This window comes from Ischnura elegans, chromosome 5 (assembly GCF_921293095.1).
Source record: "Ischnura elegans chromosome 5, ioIscEleg1.1, whole genome shotgun sequence".
In the NCBI taxonomy this organism is placed as follows: Eukaryota; Metazoa; Arthropoda; class Insecta; order Odonata; family Coenagrionidae; genus Ischnura; species Ischnura elegans.
The window spans coordinates 12,385,155-12,410,175 of record NC_060250.1 but is presented as its reverse complement, the minus strand read 5'-3'; the positions used below and the strand labels follow the sequence as shown (position 1 = coordinate 12,410,175).

General features: G+C 36.2%; 2 protein-coding genes across 5 annotated transcripts; one reads left to right on the top strand and one right to left on the bottom strand.

The window, feature by feature from the left end:
- Positions 1 to 2,373: 2,373 nt before the first annotated feature.
- On the bottom strand, positions 2,374 to 15,099 carry LOC124158502. Of its 3 annotated transcripts, XR_006864815.1 has the most exons (6): positions 14,991 to 15,099; positions 14,762 to 14,897; positions 14,539 to 14,667; positions 4,554 to 5,159; positions 4,275 to 4,465; positions 2,374 to 4,011 (listed from the first exon to the last, which is right to left on the bottom strand). XR_006864815.1 is itself a non-coding variant. In XM_046533625.1 (4 exons), exons 2-4 carry the CDS (start codon positions 14,628 to 14,630, stop codon positions 4,378 to 4,380), a joined length of 786 nt encoding a protein of 261 aa, XP_046389581.1. In that variant the 5' UTR covers positions 14,631 to 14,897; positions 14,991 to 15,099; the 3' UTR covers positions 2,374 to 4,377. The 3 variants fall into 3 exon arrangements, 1 of the variants encoding a protein (XP_046389581.1); XR_006864814.1 differs by having other exon boundaries at positions 2,374 to 4,465; XM_046533625.1 differs by having other exon boundaries at positions 2,374 to 4,465; positions 14,539 to 14,897.
- A 1,033-nt stretch (positions 15,100 to 16,132) lies between these two features.
- LOC124158501 (small ubiquitin-related modifier 3-like) lies at positions 16,133 to 20,638 on the top strand. Of its 2 annotated transcripts, none has more exons than XM_046533623.1 (4): positions 16,133 to 16,234; positions 16,427 to 16,562; positions 16,643 to 16,771; positions 18,905 to 20,638. In XM_046533623.1, exons 2-4 carry the CDS (start codon positions 16,545 to 16,547, stop codon positions 19,100 to 19,102), a joined length of 345 nt encoding a protein of 114 aa, XP_046389579.1. In that variant the 5' UTR covers positions 16,133 to 16,234; positions 16,427 to 16,544; the 3' UTR covers positions 19,103 to 20,638. The 2 variants fall into 2 exon arrangements, with proteins under 2 accessions (XP_046389579.1, XP_046389580.1); XM_046533624.1 differs by having other exon boundaries at positions 16,229 to 16,320.
- Positions 20,639 to 25,021: the final 4,383 nt, after the last annotated feature.

The following is a 25,021-nucleotide window of genomic DNA, read 5'->3' as shown; positions in this document are numbered from 1 at the left end:
GAAGACGGGACAGCTTAGCTGGCCACATTATTAGGCATGACCTGATGAAAACAATCGCAGAGGGACAGGTGAAAGGGAAGAAGGGAAAGGGATGGCCCCAACTCAGTTGCACCCAGACCAGTGGCAGAGCATGAATTTAGTTTTAGGGGAAGAATCATCCTGCAACATATGCAACCCACAAGGCTTTGTTTTCTGTGTCACTAAGCATTTGAAACTCCATTAATATAATCCAAATACTAATGAATAGGCTTCAATTGAAAGTATATAACCATACATAAACATATAGTAAAGTAACCATGCACAAGTAAATACTAAATATTGAATCTCAGGTATCATTATTTCAGTAGACATTAAAGAAAACATTTTCAGTTATTTTTTGCCTCTAGACTAAATTTTTCTTTCTTTTGAGAAGGGAATGCGTAACTTACCTGATCAAAAGACAATGGTTCCCTATCATAACAACATATCTTTGTTAAGATCATGTAAATGACCAATTTTTCATTTTTTCAAGAAAATTTGACTTTTACATTCACACAGCTTAGCCACAGAAAAAATAGTTAACCCATAAAATTTCACAGATATAGACTTCAAGGCCTGTTGCCAATGGGGTAGTTTCCTTCATCAAAGAAAACGAAAGGGATTGATTGCGATTCGTTACCCACAATTAGTGTATTTATAATATACAAATTATTTGGTTTTAGAAATACTGGTTTAGACGAATGGCAATGGCGAATTTTATCCTCATTTGAAAAAGGCCAGATTGGCACCCATGCGACGCGACTCCACGTGACGTCACAGGAACCTAGTTTCTATACGAGTAGATACATTTTTTTTTTTTATACATTTTTTCAGAGAGTTTTACATCGTCTGAGGTTACCAATGCTTGCATGAGGCATAGAGCTCAGGGAAACATCTCTTAATAATCACCTATTAAAACTGGCTAAGGTCGGAAAGTTTTCTTCGTTTGATAAGGTATTAATAATCCTTATTTAAGCCAAGCGCTACCAGCTAGCATGGTTCTCAGCTACCTGCTAGCATCCTGCGTCGTAGCAGCGCTCAGAGCCTCGCCCCAAGGTCACCTCACTTGCGGCAGCAGGAACCAGAACGACGTCACACGGGAGTTTTCCCGCATTCATACTTAGCCGTCGCGTTTTCGCGCGCTTGAAAATTTTCCCTTTTCATTTAATCGCGAAAAATAGATATCGTCATTTAAAAATCTTAAAGCGTGAAATACGTACTCCAGGAGTAATAATCTTTCGATTTAGGGAATAAAAAAATTATACGAAACCACCCTATTGTTGCAACGGATTCATTTTGTCCTGTTATATACTTGTGCAAGCACTTTGAGTGCCATGCCACAGCATCCATCCTTTGCTCCAGCTAATGAGCCCAATTTTAGCTTCGAGGGTGTTTGTGTGGTATGGGAGTTGCTTATACTGCTAATTTGTAGTTAATTTGCACTCATAGGAAAACCATATATTGCATCAAACCAGCGAAAAATTTCTCCTGCATAGAGTGCTGAAATGTTTAGGCATCCTACTGCAATGGACTTAGTTACGGCTTTGTTTCCACATGCATTTATTTCTAAAATTCCCCTGAATTTTATAAAGTGGTTTGAATTCCATTACATTCAAGCAGACTGCTTTCAGAATTCACCCTGATACTTGATGCTAACTTCTTTTCTACCAACCGGCTCTAATCCCTCCATCAAATTATGGTGCCAATCCTGCAATGTTCTTGCAATGTTTATTGTTTCTTTTTTCCAAATAATTCCCAACATGGTATTTATTTTTGACTTAAAATGGCCTAATAAATACAATTTTACTTCTTTTCAAACTGGTCTGCTCCACCATTCCTTCATCAACACACACTTTGATTTAGCAGCAATTACCAAAGGAGACGCCAAAAACTGACCGTGAAGGTGAAATACAACTGTGCAAGTGACAAAATTTTTCAAGATACATCTGGCAATGTATAGAAAGATGTATGAAACACCAAGAAAGCAACTATCAAGTATGTACCACTTATACAAGAATTGCCATGGGAATTAAGGAACCTGGATAGGGAAGTAGTCTGCGCAGTAGCCCGGAAAGCCAAAGGTCTGTGGTTCGATTCCCAGTCCAGGGGAATTTTTTCTCATAGCAATTCTTGTATATTTCACCGCCATTCACACAGCAGGGTTAGAAATGTTACACATATCTGCCACTTGTCAAAAGAAGTCCCACCTGCTTTTTGTGAAAAACTCATAAAAAACTCAGTCAAAAAGGCACTAAAATTGCAAAGAAATCAATATTTTTTATCATTGCATCTTTACATAAAATGGTTTCACTGATAGTTTTAGAGAAATGAGTACCTCAGTTTTTGTTGAAACAAACTTAATTTGAACATCAAAAGACACAATATCAGTTTAATAGCCAGATATCATACGTAGGTTTGCAATACAACCATGACATAGTGATTATTGCCATATGAATGTGAAATTCCATCATATAATAAAATTACTGGCCATTTTTTTCCACCAATATATGTACTTCAATATCCGTAAACATGTAAAGAAGCCAGCTAAATATGGCAGGGAAAAAATTCCAAAATTTTCTTGAGAATGTGTGTTCCCATATATATTATAATTATACATTTATTTCAGAGGAAAATTCAAAAATTAGCTTTGTAAATCCACTCAACATAATTTATTCTATCTTCTAAAGTACTGATTACGCATGGAGAGACAAAAATTGATGAGTATGAACTGTAATAGCCTGAGTGTCTACATGGTTGTAAATTCTAAATTTTTTTCTGCTTCGCCAAAACTTGAGGAGTTTGGGAGATTGAGAATGGGCACTGTAAGCAATACAACTCACATGATATGCGAATGGTTTCGGTGTTGTGAAGGATTTGAGTAAAGGAGTGCCAGGGGATAGGTGACCCTGGGCTAGAGACCCACTCAGCAGATGTACTGCGGACAGTAATTAGAGAAAACATTTCGGGGGGCTGAAGTCTTCAAAGCCCATCACCCTGGCCATGTGACTACATATAAGACTTTTGACTGGGACTGGTCTATAAGCACAGTGAATCTCTGCTTCCTCTCAACATGCTGTATAAAGGGAATCATAGCTCCGCATCAAAAAGAATCATCTTTTGAGGGTATAAAAAATGGCACACCTAAAAGTGTCATTCTAAGGTACCTTGAACTTATTAGGGTCTAAAAGGCATGAAATGTATTGATTATCACCCTTAAGCCTTAATCCAAAGTAGAGAAATGTCAAACGCACCACATATTCAGTCTTATTAAATGAAATCAACAGGTCCCAGTGCTTCCAATAAGAGAGTTGCATTTAATCTTAAAGAGCCAGAAAGGCTTATGCACAGATAGTGTGCCTTTATGAGATGCACCCACTACTCACTACCACTAGACTACTCAGGAAACGGATGAAATATCCTCTCCTTGTGGGCAATATAAAGCAGATACAAATAGGAAAAATTCCTGCATTAAATATTTATTACTTGTGAACTCCTATTACTATTATTATTTTCTTTGCATATTATTATCATTTTTTTTACTATTTATTCCCACTTACAGTAGAAAACCACTTGTTTATTTCACACAAAAAATCAAGGGAATAGGACTTATTACCTATACTTCTTATAGCGACACTTTTCCACTGACTCTAACTCAAAAAACCTATCCATCAATGATGCTGCTGAGGTTATGTTGTCAGCTTCTCATCACTATGGGTTTGAGTAGACATAGCTTAATAATTTCATCCTAACATACAATTTTCCATGAATGCCCAGATGATGGACATAGAGGAATAAAGCATTAATTAAACAAAAAACATATTAAACCATTTTTCATGAGGGGGAAATATAAATCAATTTACTTTACCATCTTAAAGTGGCTCCAAAATAGTACATATGTATCTCATGAAATCAAAATATAGAGAGAAACATGGATGTGTCACATAGCATAGGAGGACGATGCATATATTAGCCACCACATACAATTGATTAAACCTGTAAGAATCATTAAAAATTGATTTTGGCAAAGAATAATCCCAAATGTGCATTTCTTCAATATCTACTGAATGAGTCTATGGCTAGGTGCCAAAATAAATTTTGAACAATTCATGCACTATCCCTGTGGCCAGAGTGAACATGTAAAGGTGACATGGACTTTAACAATGTTCCACATCCTAGATGAAGATAGTTACAGCTATGAAACATATTTTCTTTGCTAAGATTAACAATATATTTAAATATGGCATGCAAGCACCTACTCTGCAGTAAACTTGGTCCTTCACAAGTTCACTTCATTTTTCCTCAGCCCAATGCCCCTTTGAAAAAGGGTGCAGGGACCATTACAACAACATTAACTAATTTTCAACTGTTGATCATATTGCATAACTGTTTCGGTTGAATTCCATATTGATATCGATGATCTTGACAAGGGTGCTGATAACACGGCCTTCTAGCACATAGAAAAAAGAAGTGGAGATTTAATTATTCATTAAATTTCTGACATAAATATTCAAAGTACTTTGCCAATAATTACTCACTGGTCCAGCCTGTCCTCAATCATTTTCGACAGTTTTGAGCTGGTTGAATAATTTTCAACTGGGTAAAGTGAATTATTCAACTCTTCACGCATAGGATCCCCTCCCACACACCCACTCCAGCCTTTCAATCCATGCACATCTCCTGGAATGTACCCTCTCATTGAGCGCTCTTTTTTATTTGGAGAACATTTATCTTTGCCTATTACCAAGGCTGTTCCTCTTCCCAGAATATTTTCCAAAAGAGAACTATGGTACTGGCCAACACAACGGGGATCTGGTAATGTGGTGTCACCATATCTCTTGCTTGCTTCCGGAATTTCTAGCTTGCAATAACAACATAAATTTCTATTTTCATTTTGTTTGTGGCTCTCTAAGAGGTTTTGGCCCTTTTCTTGAGCTAGAAAATGGAAACCACAATGACCAGGAAATTTACATTTCAAAGTAGTGGGCTCTTCTATGTGCCTGCATGAGCACGGCTGGTAGCATTCGATGCATTTACAATTCTTCATGGAGAAGTCTTCCATGCTCCAGCACTGCCAAGGCCACTTAGGCTCATGCCTCCCACCCCACCAGAATGGAGGCAGGTGAAGAGCAGGCGAGTATTCCCTTCAAAATACAGAAAATTACATTTCTCAAAAAATGACCATGTTCAATTGAATATACATCAAAATCCTTTAAAGAAATTCAATGCATGAATTTAAGATATCTTTGTTCAATGCAGCATCATGAGAATAATAACAGGCAGATAATGGCTTAAATTTCAGTCTCCAGACAGGTGGTAACTTTTTACAGAAAATCAATTTATAATTTCAACTTATGATGCATAATCCCCAACAGCACACATTTGGATATACATAATGTATTTATATTGTATTTTCATGGGTCACATACATATTTATTTTTGTTATGTATAACATGTGTAATACATATGTATTATTGGATGTATTTCCTTTGTATTCATACATATGTAAAAGTGGTACGTGTTACACGATAAATACATTTGTATTTTTGAAATTTGAATACTTATGTAAATGTGGTCAAAAATACAAATGTAAATATCGTGTAACACTTGCTACTTTTACATATGTATGAATACAGAGGAAATACATATGTAAATGTGGTCAAAAATACACAAAATATACATTATGTATATTTCCTGTAATTTTTGAGAGGTGGATTTTCGTGGCGTCTAGTAAAATGTTCAGAAACATTTCTGCAGAAATAATATGTTCACTGCAAACGCCAGATTTCCTCATTTCAATGATCATTCATCCATTCGAATTTATACCCAGGAAGCTTAAAAATAAATCATATACTGATCGATGTGAGCAAGGGTAGTATGGCGACCATATTTATGTTAATTTGTAAATGCACGCGAAATACAGACGTATTACATATGTAAAATTCAGTTTCCATCCGCGAAATATACACATGGAAAATGGTTCACAATACATGAAAAATACAAAAAATAGTTCTTGCACAGCGCAAAAGTAAAAGCGAAGTTTAATTTTTTAAACAATATTTTAAATTAACTGTTTAAACAAAAAAATTAAATTCTCAATTCTGTCGCAACAAGCTAGGGAAGTGAGTGGGAGTGATAATCTCGTTAACAGTTAGCTCGGCATTTCGTTCGAGACTACGAGAACGTCAAGAACGTGCTGTAGGAGGAACTCCGGCTACTGATGTATAGTTAATTTTATATTTGTTTGTATTATTATACGTATTGGAAGAATTGACATAGTGTTTTAATCCTCGATAACCGGTGCGTGTGGATGGTGCGCTCAAACCGAAGCTATGTTTTGCTGGAAATGTGCTTCAATCCCGCACGTTATTGCGATTCGTGCAAGCCAGCTCCAACAGTTTCCTGTCACTGGATAATTAAGGTAAGGTATGATTTATCTTTTATTATATTGTACGCATAAATAGACTACATTAATTATGTTATTTGAGTATATTTGGATACAACTACCACATTGACCACATTGCGCCAATAGAGGTAATTATTTTGTTTATGTTTGGCTATTGTTTTCCTTTTTTGTTGAGTTATGTATCGAGGAGACTGGTGTCCATTGAAATTATATGGTAAAACATAGTAATGTCAATCTTGTACGTATAAATTAATAGATTATGCGTCGTATAGTAATTCCGTGCTTCGCGGCTGAAGTTACATTTTTTCTTCTCTTAATTAAGAGCAGAAAAAATTGTTTAAAGGAATGTTTTCGTTCACGTGTAAGTTGTTTTATCGCTGTTTATTACCACAACCTACTGTATTGTAGTTCTTGCATTCCTAGTTATCCTATGCTTTAGTCATAACATCTTTGACCTTAGACTTATCAGCGTAGCCTTGTCACTAATAGATTCCTCGAGGTTCCGAGCGGTTTTGCCCTCTACTTCTAATTATTTAACGAGCAAGAAGTATTGGTCGTGTAATATCGGTTCCCTTAAAGCAAAATGTAATATTTCTTTCATCTTGAAATGCAGTCAATCAAGGTGCATTTCGTCATTATTATTAACACAAGATAAATACGTAATTTTCATGCGAAAGTTTGTCATTATATGTAAGAAAGAGGTGCGTATGGGCCAAATTAATTAATTATAATTTTATTTTCATGCTCTTTCGCGCATACCCAGGAGGCGACGATGTAAATAGCTTGGCCTGGACAAGAGGAGAATGGATTACGGAAAAGACGACGAAGCAAAGCCAGAAGACCAGGTGGAATTGTTAATACCGAGGTAAGGTTTGAGGGAAAAAAAATTTTTTATCCATGATGGAGAGGAATCTTAAAGTTAAGCCTGAAATTATCGGTTATGTATGAAATTTATTTGTTTGAAAATTTGATATCACAAGTTTATATTTTTTCAGTGTGAATCATCCGATACTAAATCATGGTACTAATAAATTAGTATAATGTACTAAATAAGCATACCAATGGATTCACGTTTTCCCTAGTTAATTTATATTTAAAAGTAGTCATATGATCTTTTCTCATATTTCTCATTCTTCTTAAGAGAAAGGCTATTAATTTTGTAAAATGAAAGCATATCCCCAAAATATATGATTTCTCAAAGGACAATGTCAAATCTGTGCTAGCTGGGACCTCGACATAATTGGTAAATGAAAAGATTTAAAACTTATGTCTGGAACCTAGCAGAGAAGCCAAACTTTCATTTGCATTCAGAATACAGAATTAGTACTAAAATTACAGACTTCACAGAATTCAAATTGAAAGGCCTTGAGCTCCTATTCAGATCTTACAAAAAGATATATTTTTGCATGACTTTTAAACTTGACTTCTTCTTTTCTCCTTTCAGAAAGTGGTTAATTGTGCAGAGTTGGTTTCCTGAATTCAGGTTTCTTCTTGTGCAATGGGTTACAACGCTTGTTCCATGCTAACATTTTTTTCTATTTTCCAACTCAAACCATTGTTTGTACTTGATTTATCTTTGTGCCATTTTTTTAAACTAAGTTTCACCTACTGTTTGCTGGCCCTTAATGCGTGTTAGCAATATTCATGGCCGCACTTGTTCTTTGTATGAATTATTTTATTTTTCTCTTTGAATAAATGTTTTATTATCTGTATGTTCTGGTTTCCTTATATTTATTCATCCGTTTGATCCATATTGATATTAAGTGGATGTGGGTCAGAAAATCAATATGTATAATTCGTGTACGAGGGCCTGCAGATACATATGTATATTACATGTAAGGATATTCAGATTTCCAATTTGTAATACGCATGTATACATCCATCCTGAGGGACTTTTGAGCCACTTTTACGTGAAATATACAGACGTAATACGATTGTATTCCTTTGTATACATATGTATAAATCATGTATGGGTATTCAGATTTCCAATTTGTAATACGCACGAATACATACATCTATAGGGACTTTTGAACCACTTCTACGTGAAATATACCGATGTAATACGATCGTATTCCATCTTATACATATGTATTTGGGCACGTATTTTTTGTGTATTATTGATGTAATACAAATGCCGTGTTATCTGGGATAACTTTTAGACTCCTACCCATACAATTGGAACCTGACAACCAGTACCACAATTAAAAATGAAGGATTAATAAAGACAAGTCACACAATAACATTACAAAATACCAATATACTTTTTCCAGAAATGTTAAATTCTTCAACAATGTCGATTTCAAATCAAACCAATTATTATTCTTCAAAATTTAATGATCAAAGATTTGCAGTCTCTTTCTATGCAGCAGTGAGACCATATTTTATGGTAAAAAATGAAATATGAAGATGAGAAAAAAACTTGGGAATCAACTGTGTAATAGCTCTTGGTAAATCTTTACAGAATCACCAACAATTCACTCTTTGGCTCACAGGGCTAAAATCCAACAGCAGGAAAAGGTTTCCACTTTTCCTCATGACCAGGGGAACAGCTGTAATTGTTCAAGACTGATTCCTACACGTACCCAAGGACTCAACCAGCAATGAAGTCATTGGCTTTCCTAATCATTCCGTGCTTGAATAGATCTCAAATGAGCCCCCAAGGATTTGAACCTGTCTCTTACAAATAGGGTAGTTTCCTTCATCAAAGGAAACGAAAGGCATTGATTGTGATTCGTTACCCACCATTAGTGTATTCATATTCACTAAGTATTTGGTTCTATAAATCCCAGTTTAGACGAACTTTAATGGTCAATTTTAACCTCATTTGAAAAAGGCCAGATTGGTGGCCGGTCGCCAATCTGGCCTTTTTCAAATGAGGTAGAAGTGAAAAGACACCAGATAATCTCTGAATTCCCTTCGGGTTTTTACCGAGTCCATTGGATTTTGGCGACAACAGTTTTACTGACACTGCAGTCAGCATCTTCAAGTCGAAGGAAACAGTTGAAGCCAAAAGCCAACGGATGCGGTGTAAACCCGAAGAGAATGTAGAGATCATCTGATCAACGCTGAGAAAATCTTTGAACCTACATTGGATGCCAGATAAGTCAGAGTGACATTTGGTTATTACCCCTAAGAGAAAGAGAGCAAAACATGTATGTACTAAACCAATTTTTTGTTCCTCCAATTTAAAATATCCCAGAGGTAAAACAGACAGCCAATCAGATATCTTGGTCAGAGTGTACAAGTCAAAGATGGCTGCGGACAACCGGAAAATGGCCATTTTAGCAAAAGTTAACTAAATCGTTATTTTTCATCGAAGACACTCGGTTCAAAGATGTACTTGATTGCTTGATTTGCAGGAGTGCAATGAAAACAATCATTTTTTGATGATCGGATTGATTGATTGATTTTCAAATATGCAGTCAGAGAGGTCACTTTTCGGGAGGTAGGCTGGTAGGGTCGAGGAGACAGTCCTGCGTGGGTGAGCTGGTCGAGGATTCAGGGTCCCGGATTAGCAACCTTTCGGAGTGCTTCGGCGAAAGTGCTGACTGCATGGCAGGGACGAAGAAAAAGTAAGTCCACAGCAGTCTGCCGTGCGGACGTACTAGGTACGTTCACAGCAGTGAAAGGGTTAATGACAAACTTTACATGTATTTCTTATGTAAATGATTCAGGGCCTCATGGGCCCTGCAGAATAAAAACTATTTTACATCCTATTCTCAGACCTACTGAATATACACACAATTTCATTGGAGGAGTTTGGCTACAAAAAACTGTGACACGAGAATTTTATTTGTTACATAAGGTCTTTTAGGACCATTTATGGCAAAATAAAGGCCATTTCTCTCTCTCTAAAGATGCCTATTTTACTTTTTGATGCTTTTTTCTGATGATAATGGCTATTAAAGGGCCTAAAAATGAAATATTCTTCTTAAAATAACCAAATTTCTCTTTATTGTGAGGCTAGTCTGTTATTTCAATTTATTTTCAATAAAGTAGAGTTCTACGTAGCATCTTATAATCAACAGATGCTACAAAGGAGCATGTTCCTCCATTGGAACGAGGTTTGGATGTTGACAGTAGCAGAGAAGTCTAGAGTGGAAGCATTCGAAATGTGGTACTACCAAATAATGATGGAGATTAAATGAATCGACGGAATACGTAATTAGGAAGTAATATGAAGAATGGGAGAGAAGAGAAGTCTTCTAAAAACCATAATTAGAAGACGGGACAACACAGTTGACCAAAATATGAGGCATGATGTCCCAATGAAAACAATAGTAGAAGGACATGTGGAAGGGAGGAAGGGTATGGGAGAGCCCCAAATGAGTTACACACGTTACGAATGATATAATGGAGAAGAAATACTTTACCATGGAAAGGCTAGAGGTTACGAGAGCAAAATGGAGAGCTGCGTCAAACATGCATGTAGGAAAATAATCCATAGTTCATACTATTAAATTAGGAGTACAAAATAACAATGAAAATTTCATGTGATGTGTAGCTGAGATGGCTTCGGCTTCTTTCTTGTCACTTACTTTCCAAGGCACCACTAAGGGATGCTCAGATAAAAGAGATACTTGTGGATCCACAGCCAGCATTGATATCATTGGGAACATTGCAAAATTCTTCATTATTAGTCCCCCATACATATACTCAACAAACAGCCTCAAAAATAAAATTTTAGGATAGTTTTGATTCTTTCCCCTCTTTTCTATTTGAGACAATGAATCATAATCAGGTGTATTAACCCTTTAGCTCCGCGAGCGTCAAAATTTTTCTGCTACTGTGTGCGGGACATGAGCGGGGAAGATGTTTTGCCGTCGACCCAGGGCGTGTCTAAATGGTAGTGGACCCTCATAATCCGGGACTCGCCACCCTACCCCCTGACGACAGACCATGAATACAATTGAGCCCTTTCTAAGAATCATAATTGGAATTTAAATATTTGAACGTGGCTTTTTGTAAATCGAATGTAAATGAATTTTTCCCCCAAATTTTGCCAGCATGATATTTTTACGTGCAATTTGATATCAAACAGTAATAAAATCCATTGATTTTTAACCATATTCCTGGATATTTCAACCACATTTCAGCCAATTTGAACTTTGCAAAGCATTTCACACGCATATTTGGATGTGGCAGGTAAATGTAATGGATAATAAACTTTATAATAGGCCTTCTTATAAGAAAATATAGTATTTTTTTGATCTATAAATCAATATCTGAATGATAATCTCTGAAACAACCTACACATAGAGCTTTCTGACAGTCTCTGCACCAAAATCATGTGTCTTTTCTCTTTTGATCCTTTTCTTTTGTGTTTTTACACACGAAACATACTCTCTGGGGTTTTTTTCTGCTCTCATAATCAGATATTTTTTCAATAAAATGCCTAGCCTTTAATATTTTAGGGACGTTAGCACCAGCCCAGAAGTTTTCTTGCAATATTGTGTCGTCCGTTCCTAAAACACTATATTTTTTTAGAAGCTGATCCATTTCACTATCCATAGTGGAAATAAATGAAGAGATTCACAAAATATCTTTCAAGTAGGTACTGGATTAGGAGCAAAATAACACCACCGAAACTCTGGAAAAACTTAGCAAAGATCAATAGAGCATGTGGAAAAGGCATGATATTCGAAGGGAACCCCATTCAGTGGGAAATGCAGAACGAGATTATAATACTCAAAGGAACGAAATTTCCTTTGTAATTACCCAGGGGTGAGAGACCCACCACTGAAAGTATAAGAAAGCGAGACCAATAGTTTCAAATACATTTCCCCGGCTAATTGACAAGGACAAGATAAATAAATTCCTAGGAAAGGCAAGGATTCGGATTTGTTGGAATATTTTTATCATGAATGTGCCGTAGAGAGAAGGGAGCTCTCTCTCGGAGAAGGGATAATCCGGGGAGGGGTTCCTATGGTGAGGGTGCCCAGTCCTCGAAAGATGCCTTTGTGCTCTCTGCCATTAGGTTTGGCTGAGATCAAGCAGCCACGGAAAGGATGGCAATAAAATCCCACGAAAAAGAGAAAGTCTGAAAACATGGAGAGGGATGACCACGGCAAACGTAGGAGCTATGTTTGCCACAGTCTACCAGGAATGTAGCAGATACGTTCATAGCAACAAAAGGGTTAAAATTTTAACTCACACTGAAAAAATATTTTTTCCTATTTTAGTTTATAGCCCAACTACACATAACCCAGTTTTGAGTTTGAAGAGTTGTTTCTGTTTTTCTGTACTGTTCTGGTTCAGTTTTAAAATAAAACAAATGTCTCGTTCGGAGTTTTATTACCCATGAACATCCAATGTAGTAGTCTTTGTTATTCATATTTTTACCACAGAAAATCTTCAACATATACACTACATGTTTCAATAAAAATTGACAAACTTAAAAGCATTATATTCAAGAATAAAACAATTGTACATGGTTTGATGTTTAAAGTAAATACTAAAAATTAAAGATCAATGGAACAATACCAAATGTTGATTATAATCAACCGAATCTGTGTTAAGGTAGATGGAATTTTATCTCATTCTGTTAAAACATACCATAGCTTAATAAATGAGACTATAGCATGGTGGTACTTGTGTCTACTTATATATAACATCCATAAATTTATTCGGGTTACTCCTACTTCCCTTTGATAAAATTACTATCAGGCTACACTAGATTAAACATACCTAACATCCACATATTATCTACAGAAATTAACCTCTTCCCTACGCAGGGCTTGATTTCACGACCTGAATTTTCTGATGCTAAAGATGGAAGGCCGGCTTTTCACGGCTTGAATTTTTCGATGCAAATGGCCAAAGGCCGTGTTTTCACGGTTTCGCGGTATAGCATGCCAAGTGGGTCCCAACCGCCATTAGGGTGCCTCGGCGCCAGAGGTCCGACCCTTTCCTATTGTCCGTGTGGGGATTACCTCGGCCCATTCTGGCTCTCAGTGTCCCACTCAAGGAAGGTGCTCATGATCACTTATTTGTTTATAAGGTGGAATAACTAAAAACGTAAATGTTGCATTTTTTTAAAATCAATGCAAGGAGTTACATTCTGGATGTTCTGCTGATTGGTTCCAAATTTTAAACGGAATTCTAGCGTTCATATTAACGGAGTTGATCATCACCTAGAACAATTTTTGGAGACGCTAAGGTTAGATGTTTAATTGTTATTTTTATAACGTACTAGCAAGTTTATAGGAGCGATATTGTAATGATTTACATCCAAAAATATACATTACTCTGTTAGCTACATTCTAAGTGTACATTTGCGGTGAAATTCGATAGAATATCCGATTTAACTTCTATGAAAAAAAGCCCTCGTAATGTAATAAAATTTGATTCTCTCAGTTCTTTGTCGTGAGCCAAAATTACAGCGGCTTATAAACGAATTTCGCTATAAATACTGATTATTGCATATCCAAAAAATTCGTAAATTTAATGTACCAATAGGGAATATTTTACGTAGACACATGTTGTGAGAAGCATTCCATACCATTGCAGGAATAAGAACTGCTCTACCCAGGTAATTACTCTCATATTGTAAGTACTCTCACTGGTGTAAGTATTCTCCTACTGAAATATGTACGTGGAAGATGATAACCTCACTCTTCTCGGAAAAGCTCATTTGGCTATGATATAGTGCCGTTTTGCTGAAAACCCTAAAAATAACCGTAGAACTTCGTTCAAAAGTTCTACAGGAACTGCAAAATGAAAGGAATACATTGATGAACTGACATTTAATGCAACAGTAACAATTTAAAAAATTAAATTTGCACTGGCAACAATAAACTGACCGCAAAAGTACGCCGGGATGGGCTGCCTTCGGGGAAAAGGGTCGAGGATTATATTTGCTCAGTAAGGGGAGGAAGCAATCGCTATAGTCGACTACCTGGTCAGTCCCAAGCCAAAAAAAACTCCGTACGGAGCGAAAAAGAAAATCTCAAACCCTTCGTAGAGCCAAAAGCAACTTGCCGCGAAGGAGCTCGGCGCTAAAAGGTTAAGAAATAGCATACAACTTAAGAAAATCTTCCTATATAACTCAACCAAAAATATAAATTATTAAAGGATATAGTATGCCAGCAGAGAGAGTTTGTAAAAATTAGAAATACCCATCATTGTTGCTCTCGGATCTTTTATCCAAGGATAGTGGCTTCCGACATAATCCTTTTATTTTTTTAGTTACTGCTTCTCTGCAAGCCATAATGCGAATAACATTTGTGTTCAATTTTGCCACTTTCCTAAAAAATTATATGAATAGGAAATCATTCCAAACAGTGTCAATTCCTAAAATATAAAACTTTTAAACAATTTAAAACTTATGATACACGTAACTCTGAATTTTTAAGGTAATTTTGGCCTCATTATCGTGGGCCGACGGCCATCACCACTTTTATCGCGACAGGTTCATTATTGAAGTGACAGCCACAGCAATTATCCCATGAGGTTTTCCTTATACCCTCATTTTGTCCTGAAAATTAAAAAAAAAAAAATTAGTATAATCATCCATGCATATAATAAATATCCTATTTAAGAGATAAATTCAATAAGGGGCTCACACTACCTGCTACTCTAGTAATTTTGAATCTCCTAGGAAACGAATTCACGAATTCAACAAACAAAGGATGTACGAATTCAACAGGCAGGGCCAAATGCGAATCGTTCCGGGAGTGATTTTGGCATAAATACTCTACACTACTTTATCGTTATTTTCGTTATTTTTCGTCGCAGAAACACGGTTCAAAGATGTACTTGATTGGCAGGGGTGCGACGAAAACAATCATTTTTTGATGATCGGATTGATTGATTGATATTCAAAATGCAGTCAGAGCGGTCAGTTTTCGGGAGGTAGGCCCCCGCTGGTAGGGTCGAGGAGACGGTCCTGCGTGGGTGAGCTCGTCGAGGATAGGGTCGCGGATTAGCGACCCTTCGGAGGGTGTACCACACCCATTCCGGAGGTACCTCATGCTCCATGGGCCCAAGAAACGAATTTCAACCTTTTCGCCGCATGTGAGGAGAAGGTTTTCGGAGAGAACAGCAGCGAATGGGTTAAAATCTCCACATAGAATCATACTTAGGAGGAAAACGAACTAAGGGGGGAAACGTTCTAAGGAGGAAAACGTACTAAGGAGGATAACGTGCTGAGGAGGAAAACGTACTAAGGAGGGATACGTTCTATGGAGGGAAATGTTCTAAGGAGGAAAACGTTCTAAGGGTGAAAACGTACTAAGGAGAAAGACGTACTAAAGAGGAAAACGTTCCAAGGAGAAAACATTCTAAGGAGGAAAACGTTCTAAGGGCGAGAACGAAGTATGGAGGGAAACATATATAGCTATGACGGGATCCATTAAAAGTTACTAATAAAGGAGATAGGAACAATCTAAATATTAATTGATAATTTTGTAGAGGAATATGCCTTTGTTGGAGGATCCTTGGTCGTGCAAGAGTTTTCAAATTAACTAGGGAAAGAATATATGAAGTGTTGTAATCGGACAAAGAGATTAATAAATCGCAATTATTTAATTTGAAAAATTTATTTTGGACACGTTCAATCCGGATTGAGTCGATATTATAATAAAGTGACCAGTTAGCAAAATATTCCAATTTGGAACGTAGCAAGGAGACATATCTACTGTCTTTACCGCATGAATATTGCTAAACTTTAGACAGATTCCCATAAAGAAACCTACATTCTTTAACGTTTAATGCGCGCGATAGCGTTGACGGCGGCGACAGTGGTGATATATCGGTGATATGAATAACTACGAGAAACAAAGAAAAGCTTGAAAACAAGAAGGCGTCTGATATGTAAAGTATTTCTTCATTTCATTGACTTTTAGTTTATTATTTCTCTGTAACTCTTGCTTTTAATCTTTTCTTTTAGTGTCCCAAGGGTACTTAATATTTTTAACTCATTATTTACGTGGTTGATAATTTATATGCTGTCATCAACACCTCAAAATAATCCGAGGTAACTGAAATGCTTTCGATTTATTTCAGGGTTTCAATGTGTTTTGAAGAGTTGCTGTGCTCAGCATTCAAATATATTTTTCGGTGTGTGTAAATATTTAACATCAAACTGAGACAGTGATACGGTGACGGAGAAAAGTAACGAAATATGTCAGAAGACAAAAAGGTGGCTATAATTTTGAAATGGTTTTGAGTAAGTTGACAAGCCCGTTAAGAATACCATATTTCATTGTTTTTTTATTTCAGGATGTAGTCCAGCCCTCAGTAGAGCATATTAACCTTAAGGTTCTTGGTCAAGATGGGTCTGTGATCCAGTTCAAAATAAAAACACGCACCCCTTTGAGGAAACTTATGAGAGCTTATTGCATGCGAGTGGTAAGTCCGCCGCCGTGGCCGAATCTTCTTACTATTTTGTATTAATTTTGTGTTACGTTATCTTAAAATGAAGTATCATATATGATTGTCTCAAGAGGAAGCTTGAGCGAGTAACTGCCCAATTACCATCCGTTACTTGTGAGGTCTGTGTATACATACCGGTAATTGGTTCAAATAACTGATAAACCGTTCAGAATGTTATTGTTATCTATTATTTCACCAGTTAATTCTCTGTGATTTAAAGGCGTTGTCAGATTTTTGGAAAAGACTCTCTAGTAACACTGATACATTACATGAGTAACTGGTGGTAATGGACTACTATATCAACAAAATTCATTCAAGAGAGTAAGGTCCCACTGACCGAAATATCCCTTCAATGGCTTGGAATTTGTTTCACCTCATTTGAGGGAGATGACCAAAGAAAACATTGTAGGATAACTCTTTTCAGTTAATGAATGGAACAAAATGAACTGGGTACTTTATCTCGAAAGGTCTTAAGTTTCTAAAGTATGTTGCATAATAGCGATCGCTGTTATTTTTCAATTACTCAGAAAGACGAGGCAGTGGCACTTCTCAAACTTTTAGTAAAATACATTTTACATTTTTATTGGAAAAACTTGCTTGTGAGTTTGTAGGGTTATTTTGTGTATATCTTTTAATAATGTCTTCTCATTGTAATCCATTTGAATGGGATGGTGAACCATGAATTCAGGATGTTTCAAAGCTTTTAATAAGGAGAGGAATTCATTCTGAGATAGCTTTCAGAATTTTGATTTTTAAATGAAAAATTATTTGTTCATGAAAATAGCTTTACCTTGAATCAGTTCAAGTCTAGCACAAAATAAACGGAGGAATAAATGGTTTAAAAAATTCTCTATTATCCTCAATTTTAATTTCTTCCAAATAACTCTATACAGCCAAAAATTTCTAATATTTTATGAGTTGCTAAGTACTGTAGCCTTTTCTTTGTGTATTCTCTTGTTGGATGTAGGCTTATTTGCCTCTTTCTCTGCATTGTATCATTTCTTGAGGGTCCTCATTCAATATTATTTATACAGAGTCTGAAATATCCCACTGCTCTTCAATCAAGAGACTTATCAAAGTGCCATTGTTATTCAGTCTAAGCCTATTTTGCTTTGGAGTTAAAGAAAGCTGCTGTGAAAATATGAAGATTTTTGATTCCATTCCTTTTCATTAAAATCCAATCTGTCCCCCAAGGGTGGTCATTTTACGGAGGGATTTTAAAATTTTGCTCCAACTTACCTGCACTATCGTTTTAGAAAATAAGGGCAGTCATGCGTTTGGTCTATAATTCTGAAGTTTCTTGGTTGTCCCTTTTGTACATTTTGATGACTGCAATCTTTCAAGCTCACCTAAATAGTCCACCACATAGGATGGAATCGAATTGTTTGCGTTGAACTGTCTCTTTATGTATAAACTGAGTTTCTGAGCTCCACTGTTTCCCATTTTGCAGTTCCCTCATCCTATTCTGGGGGTTCGCCCATCTTCTTCATCCCATTTCCCACTGGAAGCATTGTCCATGTTATCCCTTTCTCCTCCTTAAAACACTCCTTGCCGCGTGGCCCACACCCAACTGCCTCCCCATGCTTTACTATTTTACATGCCACACATTTACTATTTTTCTTCATTTTGCAGATTCCACTATTCTTTGAAATCAAAAGTTGAAAACACAACTTGGTGTTTCTACACTATAAATTTTGTTTGTCTTTGAATAATAAAAATAGGAGGGCTTTCATTACCTTCAATACAATTTTGAAACTAATACAATACCTACCCATAAAGTTATCCCCAGTGATATGCATTTTTAATAGAATGAATTTACGTTTTATGAACTTTCATTCTTGAACAAATATTTTTTTAAATTAAAATGAACTCTTTGAGTTTCAAAAAAAAACTGGCCTTACTTAATAATAATTGGGGTATAAAATTTGTCGATGTAAGGATGAATATCAGATTATATTGAAAAAGGTAGAAATGATTTTCCTTTCATTTCGTTTTATTACGACCAATCGAGTTGTTATTAAGATGAAACTCTTCAAACTTGGTGTGTCACATGTTTGCGAGAGCAATAGTCTTGTGTATGTGCTCGAATGTAATTGTTATTATTTTCAGGGTCTTGCTAAGGAGATAGCACGTTTCCGTTTTGATGGGCAGCCTATTACTGAAGCAGACACACCGTCTCACCTAGAGATGGAGGATGGTGATACAATTGAGGTGTATACCCAACAGACTGGGGGCTCTTGTCCCGAAAAAATTCCCAGGAAACAATTTTTTTCAGTATTTTGTACTCTTAGAAAACGATTGACATGATGCAGGTTAAATCCAAGCAAATTCACCCTCTCATCAGCCACTATTCTTGTATTTGACTGATAAGTTTAAGTGTCATTGTACATAAAATATCGTAATGGGTCCCATTTTTGTCATATTTTTTGTTCGTCAAAGCCCATTTAGTGTGTGCATCCTTCCTAACTGGCAGAGAATACAGTTTCTTATGTTGTAATAAGGAAATGTATCATCTTCGTTTCAATGCCACAGAAAGCGTTACACAGGAACTGACAATGTCTGCATGTCAGGCTTTTATGGGAAATTTTATTATTCTTGACTAAATTTTGTTCTTCTAGTTCTGTTTTTTATAAGGTTTTCATCGTTGCCTCTTTGAAAAATGAGGTTTCTTTCCTGTTATTTAATTGCATGAGAATTCTTGACCAATAGGAAGTGATGTATTGGCCTTTGATGTATGTTGACTTGATTTGTATTTTATGAAATTGGAGGTGTCCCCTACTTTGTTTCAGAACATTTGTTTTTATGAACTGTATCGGTGCTATGGTTTGGGATTTGAGTATACCAGCAAGGTTAAAAGAATATGCTTGCAGAGAAGTATCCACTAAGCAAAATTTTATAAAAGCTGATATTGCTTTTGTGTACCTATAGCTTTGAGTAACGCGTGTCTCATGAAGTGAATTAATATGGTTTATGATGTACTCATCACTAGATTTTTGGCTCATTTCATATCCTTGTTCTTACTAAGGTAAGTGAACTAGCATGAACAGTAATTTGCTCCCAGTGGTACTCTTAGTGGTATGAAAGGAATGTTGAACATTCATCAACATCCATACCCAGATGGCATATGAACCTCAAAGTCACATCAATTGTCAATATTGTGTTGTGAAAGTTTGTGGCCAATTCTATGTAATCTCGTTTTGCAACGGGAGCAAATTCTTTAATGTGGGGTGTGATTCAGGGATTTGATTTTATAACATGCCCAAAATCATGACCTTATTTTGTACCTGTGACTTTTTTTTTTTAGTATTTGTAAATCATTGAGTACAACATTCTGCTCTTGTGCTCATTAAATTTTAATACTCGTCATGTTTTACCTGTGTTGTCAGAGTGTCTTCAAAAGTTATGAGTCATTTTGTGAGTAGCAGAGTGTCATGCAAGTTCTGGGACCACTTTTTTGTTCCATGTTCTCTGACCTTGTATATCTTTTTAAATTTGTTCCTAGATTGTGAAATTAGAAATACCCTTTGTAGTGAAATGGCCCAGCAAATTCATAAGTTTTATCTTAATTTTGGTCCTTGGCGGTGGAATGAGTGAACATTGAGAGTGAGGATTCTCTTTGAAAATAAACTTGTCATTTTTTTAAGTTGTGATGCAATACTTCCTAAGTATTGAAAACTAGAAGAATCATTCAGAAATCATAACATTCTGAAGTGAAGTAAGTTTTTTATCCTTGCCTTATCCATGGCAAATTCTTTGTATGTTTTACATACATCATTTTAACATGTTGATTACTTTTTATGAAATAAATTAAGGAATGGTTCTGTATTTGTCATACAAAGATGATTGGTGGTTTTTATTTCCAAGTATCAATAGTATTTTCATCTTAAATATGTAGGAAATTCCAGCAACTATATCTCTTTCTGAGTATGCAAAATAAATTTTTGAGCCATGGGTAGGCCTCTTAATCAGTACCAAGGTAGGAAAGAGTCACTCAAGCAAAATCATTGTACAAACTAGGCAATTCCCTACAATGATAATAAATTCAAGATGAAAAGTTAAGCGAGGGTAAAATTTTAGAACAATATGAGAGTTGGAGCAAGGGACAATACAAAGCAGGAGATGGGGAAAGAGGAAATAGATATTTTTTTAGCTGTGTAAGGTCATGTGAAAGAAAAATAGGAACTACTTGGATGATAGGTTGACTGTAAAAATTCAGGTTTATTGGAGAGTTAAAGCATTTACAGTAATCTATATATATAAAAGAAAGTCGAAAATCATGTTAGTTAGAACACTTATAACTCGAGAAAGGCTGCATCGATTTTAATGATATTAGGTTCTTTGGATTCGTCTCAGCCCCGAATAACATATAGGACATTAAAAAAAGGATAATTTCAAAAAGAAATTCATCTCTTTCTTAGTGATATGTTTTTAGGAGTTAGTAACGCAACAACAATTGATAAGTCAGTCAAAACTACAAATTAATTTTTTTTTTTTTTTTTCGTTTTTACCAATTTAATGACTGAACTTTGTTGCTATGTAACATTTAGTTCCTAAATATATTCAAAATATTGAAATAGTATTTAAAAAATTTGATTTGAGCTAATTGTGAGCCCAGCTCTGATAGGCTCTTCACTACTGTGTTTGTAAACAAATCTAAGCAATTGTTGACAAACGGTAATGTCCATGTTGCATTCGTGATAATAATTAACAAATTGCATGGTCAATCTTTCAGTTTTTGTGATGTTTGTGCTCATGTGCTAATGAAAACCCATTTTTTTCTCATGATCAATTAAATGTGGTATGTTAACGAGTCGGTAAACCATCCGCTGTATTTCTTCCTTCTCTTCAAGAGCACAGCTAGGAATTAAGGATAGGGGGGTTTTAGGCGCAGCTAATACTACGGGTCTTTAGGGTATAGAAAACTCGCAGAGGTAAGCGAGAGGTGTGGGGGCCCTCCCCCAAACATTTTTTAAGATAAATGGTTCAAAATAGTGGGTTTTGTGGCTGTGTGAATAGTTAAATATGTTTTGTTTGTTACTCATCCGTCCCCAGATATTAGTAACATTTTTTTAATAGAAACATTCTCTGATATTTGGGGGGGTTTTATCCCCCAAAAACCCCCCTCTCTGCGTAATTGCTTCGCTTCGCTATATATTTATTTAGCTTCATCCGCTTTTATGTTGCGCCTGAAAACAATACAAAAACTGCTGTATATCAGAAGGTGCTTGATGCAAGACATAAAACCCGAATGTGTAGGGCACACCATTGTGCATTTACGCATGCATCATGTTTGCGCAGTGCATTTTTTCCATACAGAGATACTATAACTGGTGTGCCTAAAGTCATTTGATACGAATGCTGCTTCATAGGGGCTTTTCTTACACGATTTTGAGCATCAGTCAAGTGTCGGTCTGGCGTTGTGTTAACCTGCTCCGTGAACGGGACAAGTTTACGCAACAGACTTGGACCTAAAAATATTTTTTTACGGTTAATAATACAAATAGCCAACAACTGAATACGTATAATTTTTATTTCATTAACTGCTTTATAAAACCACAATGCCCAAAATTTCTTAAGCTAAAACATAAGAAAATTCATTGGAAAAAATCCTTGTAAATGTGCTCCGATCCACCCTATGTAGATTCAATAAAGAATATGTCTTTCTGACAAACAATTTTGATACTAATTCAGGTAGTTTTATTGAATTTGTGTCCTTATTTTATTATAATAAATTAAACATGATTAAAAACGATACAGCCGCTCATTATTTATAAATGCTGTAACTAAACTGTAAGTTCATTGATTATTAGGCGGTACGAAGTTCGCTGGGTCAGCTAGTATGTTATATTGTAAACCTTAAGCCCTGATGATGCAAAGATAAAATTTATGAAATGTGGCTAGAGGATTGGTTGATATTTCTTTAAATACATACATACATACCTATCTCCAGTAACATCAATGTATGTTTATTCATAAGGTAAAATATAGCAACTGAGATAAAATAGGATGTGCTTTGGTGAGGAATGGTTGGTAGGTTAATAATTTGATGTGTGTAAACAAAGCTCATCCTTCTCATACGGCTGTGTTCTAAGTTTACATACCAGCTAGCAGTTGTTTCGAAAAAAAATCTAGTGGGTGTATGATTAGCTGCATTAATTTGGAAACCCAGCATCAATAAAATCTTGGAATGATGCAGGACTAAAACGTGGCATTTGGGGTAGGGATTAATTTAAATTGAATTGGAATATGTATTTGGAATAGCAAAGGAGCAAGAATGGAGTTTTTCCATACAGCTTAACTAAACTTGCTATTTTAATCTTAAGTAGGTTTGACTATTAATGGATTTATCATGCTTGTGTGTTTATTCTTTCCGGTGGCATGAAAAAGTTTAATGTGATAACTCCACGTCTATTTCGAAATATTCATCATCACTGGTCAACAATCCTAGGATTGGTTTGACGCAGCTCTCCACTCAGTTCTCCTATCAGCTAATCTTTTCACTCCTACGTATTTCTTCTCTTTCACATCTCTCTTTACTTGTTCCATATATTTTGTTCGAGGTCTTCCTTTTCCATTCTTGCCTTCCGTCTGTCCTTCGACGATTGTCTTCATCAGGCCATCATGTCTCAAGATGTGGCCTATAAGGTTGTTCCGTCTTCTTATTAAGGTTTTCATGAGGCTTCTCTTCTCTCCTACCCTTCTTAGGACTTCCTCGTTACTAACTCGGTCGATCCATTTGATTTTCATCATTCTTCTGTAGCACCACATTTCAAAGGCCTCTATCCTTGCTTTCTCCGCTGCGGTCATTGTCCATGCCTCACTTCCGTATAGAAGCATACTCCAGATGTAGGTTCTTATAAATTGTTTCTTTACATCCATATTTAAGTTTCCCGCTGTAAGCAGGTCTCTCTTTTGGTGGAATGCTCTCTTCGCCTGGGCTATTCTGCTGATAATTTCTTTCTTGCTTCTCCCGTCACTAGTTATCTTGCTTCCCAAATAACAGAATTAATCCACTTCTATCAGTTTTTGCCTCCCTATTTTAATGTTGGTCTTGACTTCTTCTCTTCTGGTGCATACTAAGATCTTGGTTTTCTTCGTGCTTATTTTCAGTTGATATCTACTCATTACCCTACCCATATTAACCAGAATATTTTTCAAATCCTTCTCTGTTTCTGCTATAACGGCTATGTCATCGGCAAATCTTAGCATGCTTATTTTTTCTCCATGGATATTCACTCCCAATGCCTTTTTCAATGTAAACGTTGAAAATTACGGGTGACAATGTACAGCCTTGTCGCACTCCTTTCTTAATTCTTGCTTCTTCACAGCTGGGCCCTGATTTTATCACGGCTATTTGGTTTTTGTATAAACTGTGGATGATTCTTCTGTCATTATAAAGAACCCCAATTTCCTTTAGGATTCCAAGCATTGTGCTCCAATCCACGTTATCAAATGCTTTCTCTAAGTCCACAAACGCAACGAATGTTGGCTTGTTCTTTTCCATTCTCTTTTCTATGAGCAGTCTTAGGGCCAATATTGCTTCCCTTGTGCCTTTGTTTTTCCTGAATCCAAATTGGTCCTCATCCAAGTACTCTTCTGCTTTTCGTTCTATTCTTCTATAGATGATCCTTGTCAGTATCTTTGATGCATGTGTAGTAAGGCTTATGGTCCTAAAATCTTCGCACTTCTCCGCTCGTTTCTTCTTAGGAATAGGGATTATAATGTTCCTCTCGAAATCCTTTGGTATCTCACCTGTCGTATACATTTCACTAATGATTTTGTATAGCTGGCTCAACGTCTTCTCTCCTGAATTTTTGATTAGTTCTGCAGGAATGTCATCAATGCCAGACGCTTTATTTATCCTGAGGTCTCTTACAGCCGCATCAAATTCCGATCTTAAAATTGGGGCTCCCATGTCATCGGCATCCACTTCCCTCTCGTTTTCGATAGCATTCGTTCTGAGGCGACTTCCTTTGTACAAATCTTTCAGATATTCCTTCCATCTCTTCCCTTTTTCTTCGTTTTCAATCAATAGTTCTCCGTTTTTGTCCCTAAGGGTATTACATCTTACGCCCCTTTCCTTAAAGTGGTTCCTCACTATCCTATAGGCGGCCTCTACTTTTCCATGTTTAAGATTGTTTTGCACGTCTTCGCAAATGCTTTTCATCCACGTTTCTCTAGCCTTCCGCGCTTTACGACATATTTCGTTCCTTATCCTCTTGTAAC

What these genes read in the sequence shown, in the direction of transcription:
- LOC124158502 (XM_046533625.1), bottom strand. Translation starts at nt 14,630, where the DNA reads ATGGCTTGCAGAGAAGCAGTAACTAAAAAAATAAAAGGATTATGTCGG. An exon ending in TCCGAGAGCAACAATGATGG is followed by an intron (nt 5,160 to 14,538) that starts GTATTTCTAATT and finishes TGTATTTTGAAG; the next exon opens with GGAATACTCGCCTGCTCTTC. An exon ending in ATTGAGGACAGGCTGGACCA is followed by an intron (nt 4,466 to 4,553) that starts GTGAGTAATTAT and finishes TCTATGTGCTAG; the next exon opens with AAGGCCGTGTTATCAGCACC.
- LOC124158501 (XM_046533623.1), top strand. An exon ending in GAGCTTATTGCATGCGAGTG is followed by an intron (nt 16,772 to 18,904) that starts GTAAGTCCGCCG and finishes TATTATTTTCAG; the next exon opens with GGTCTTGCTAAGGAGATAGC.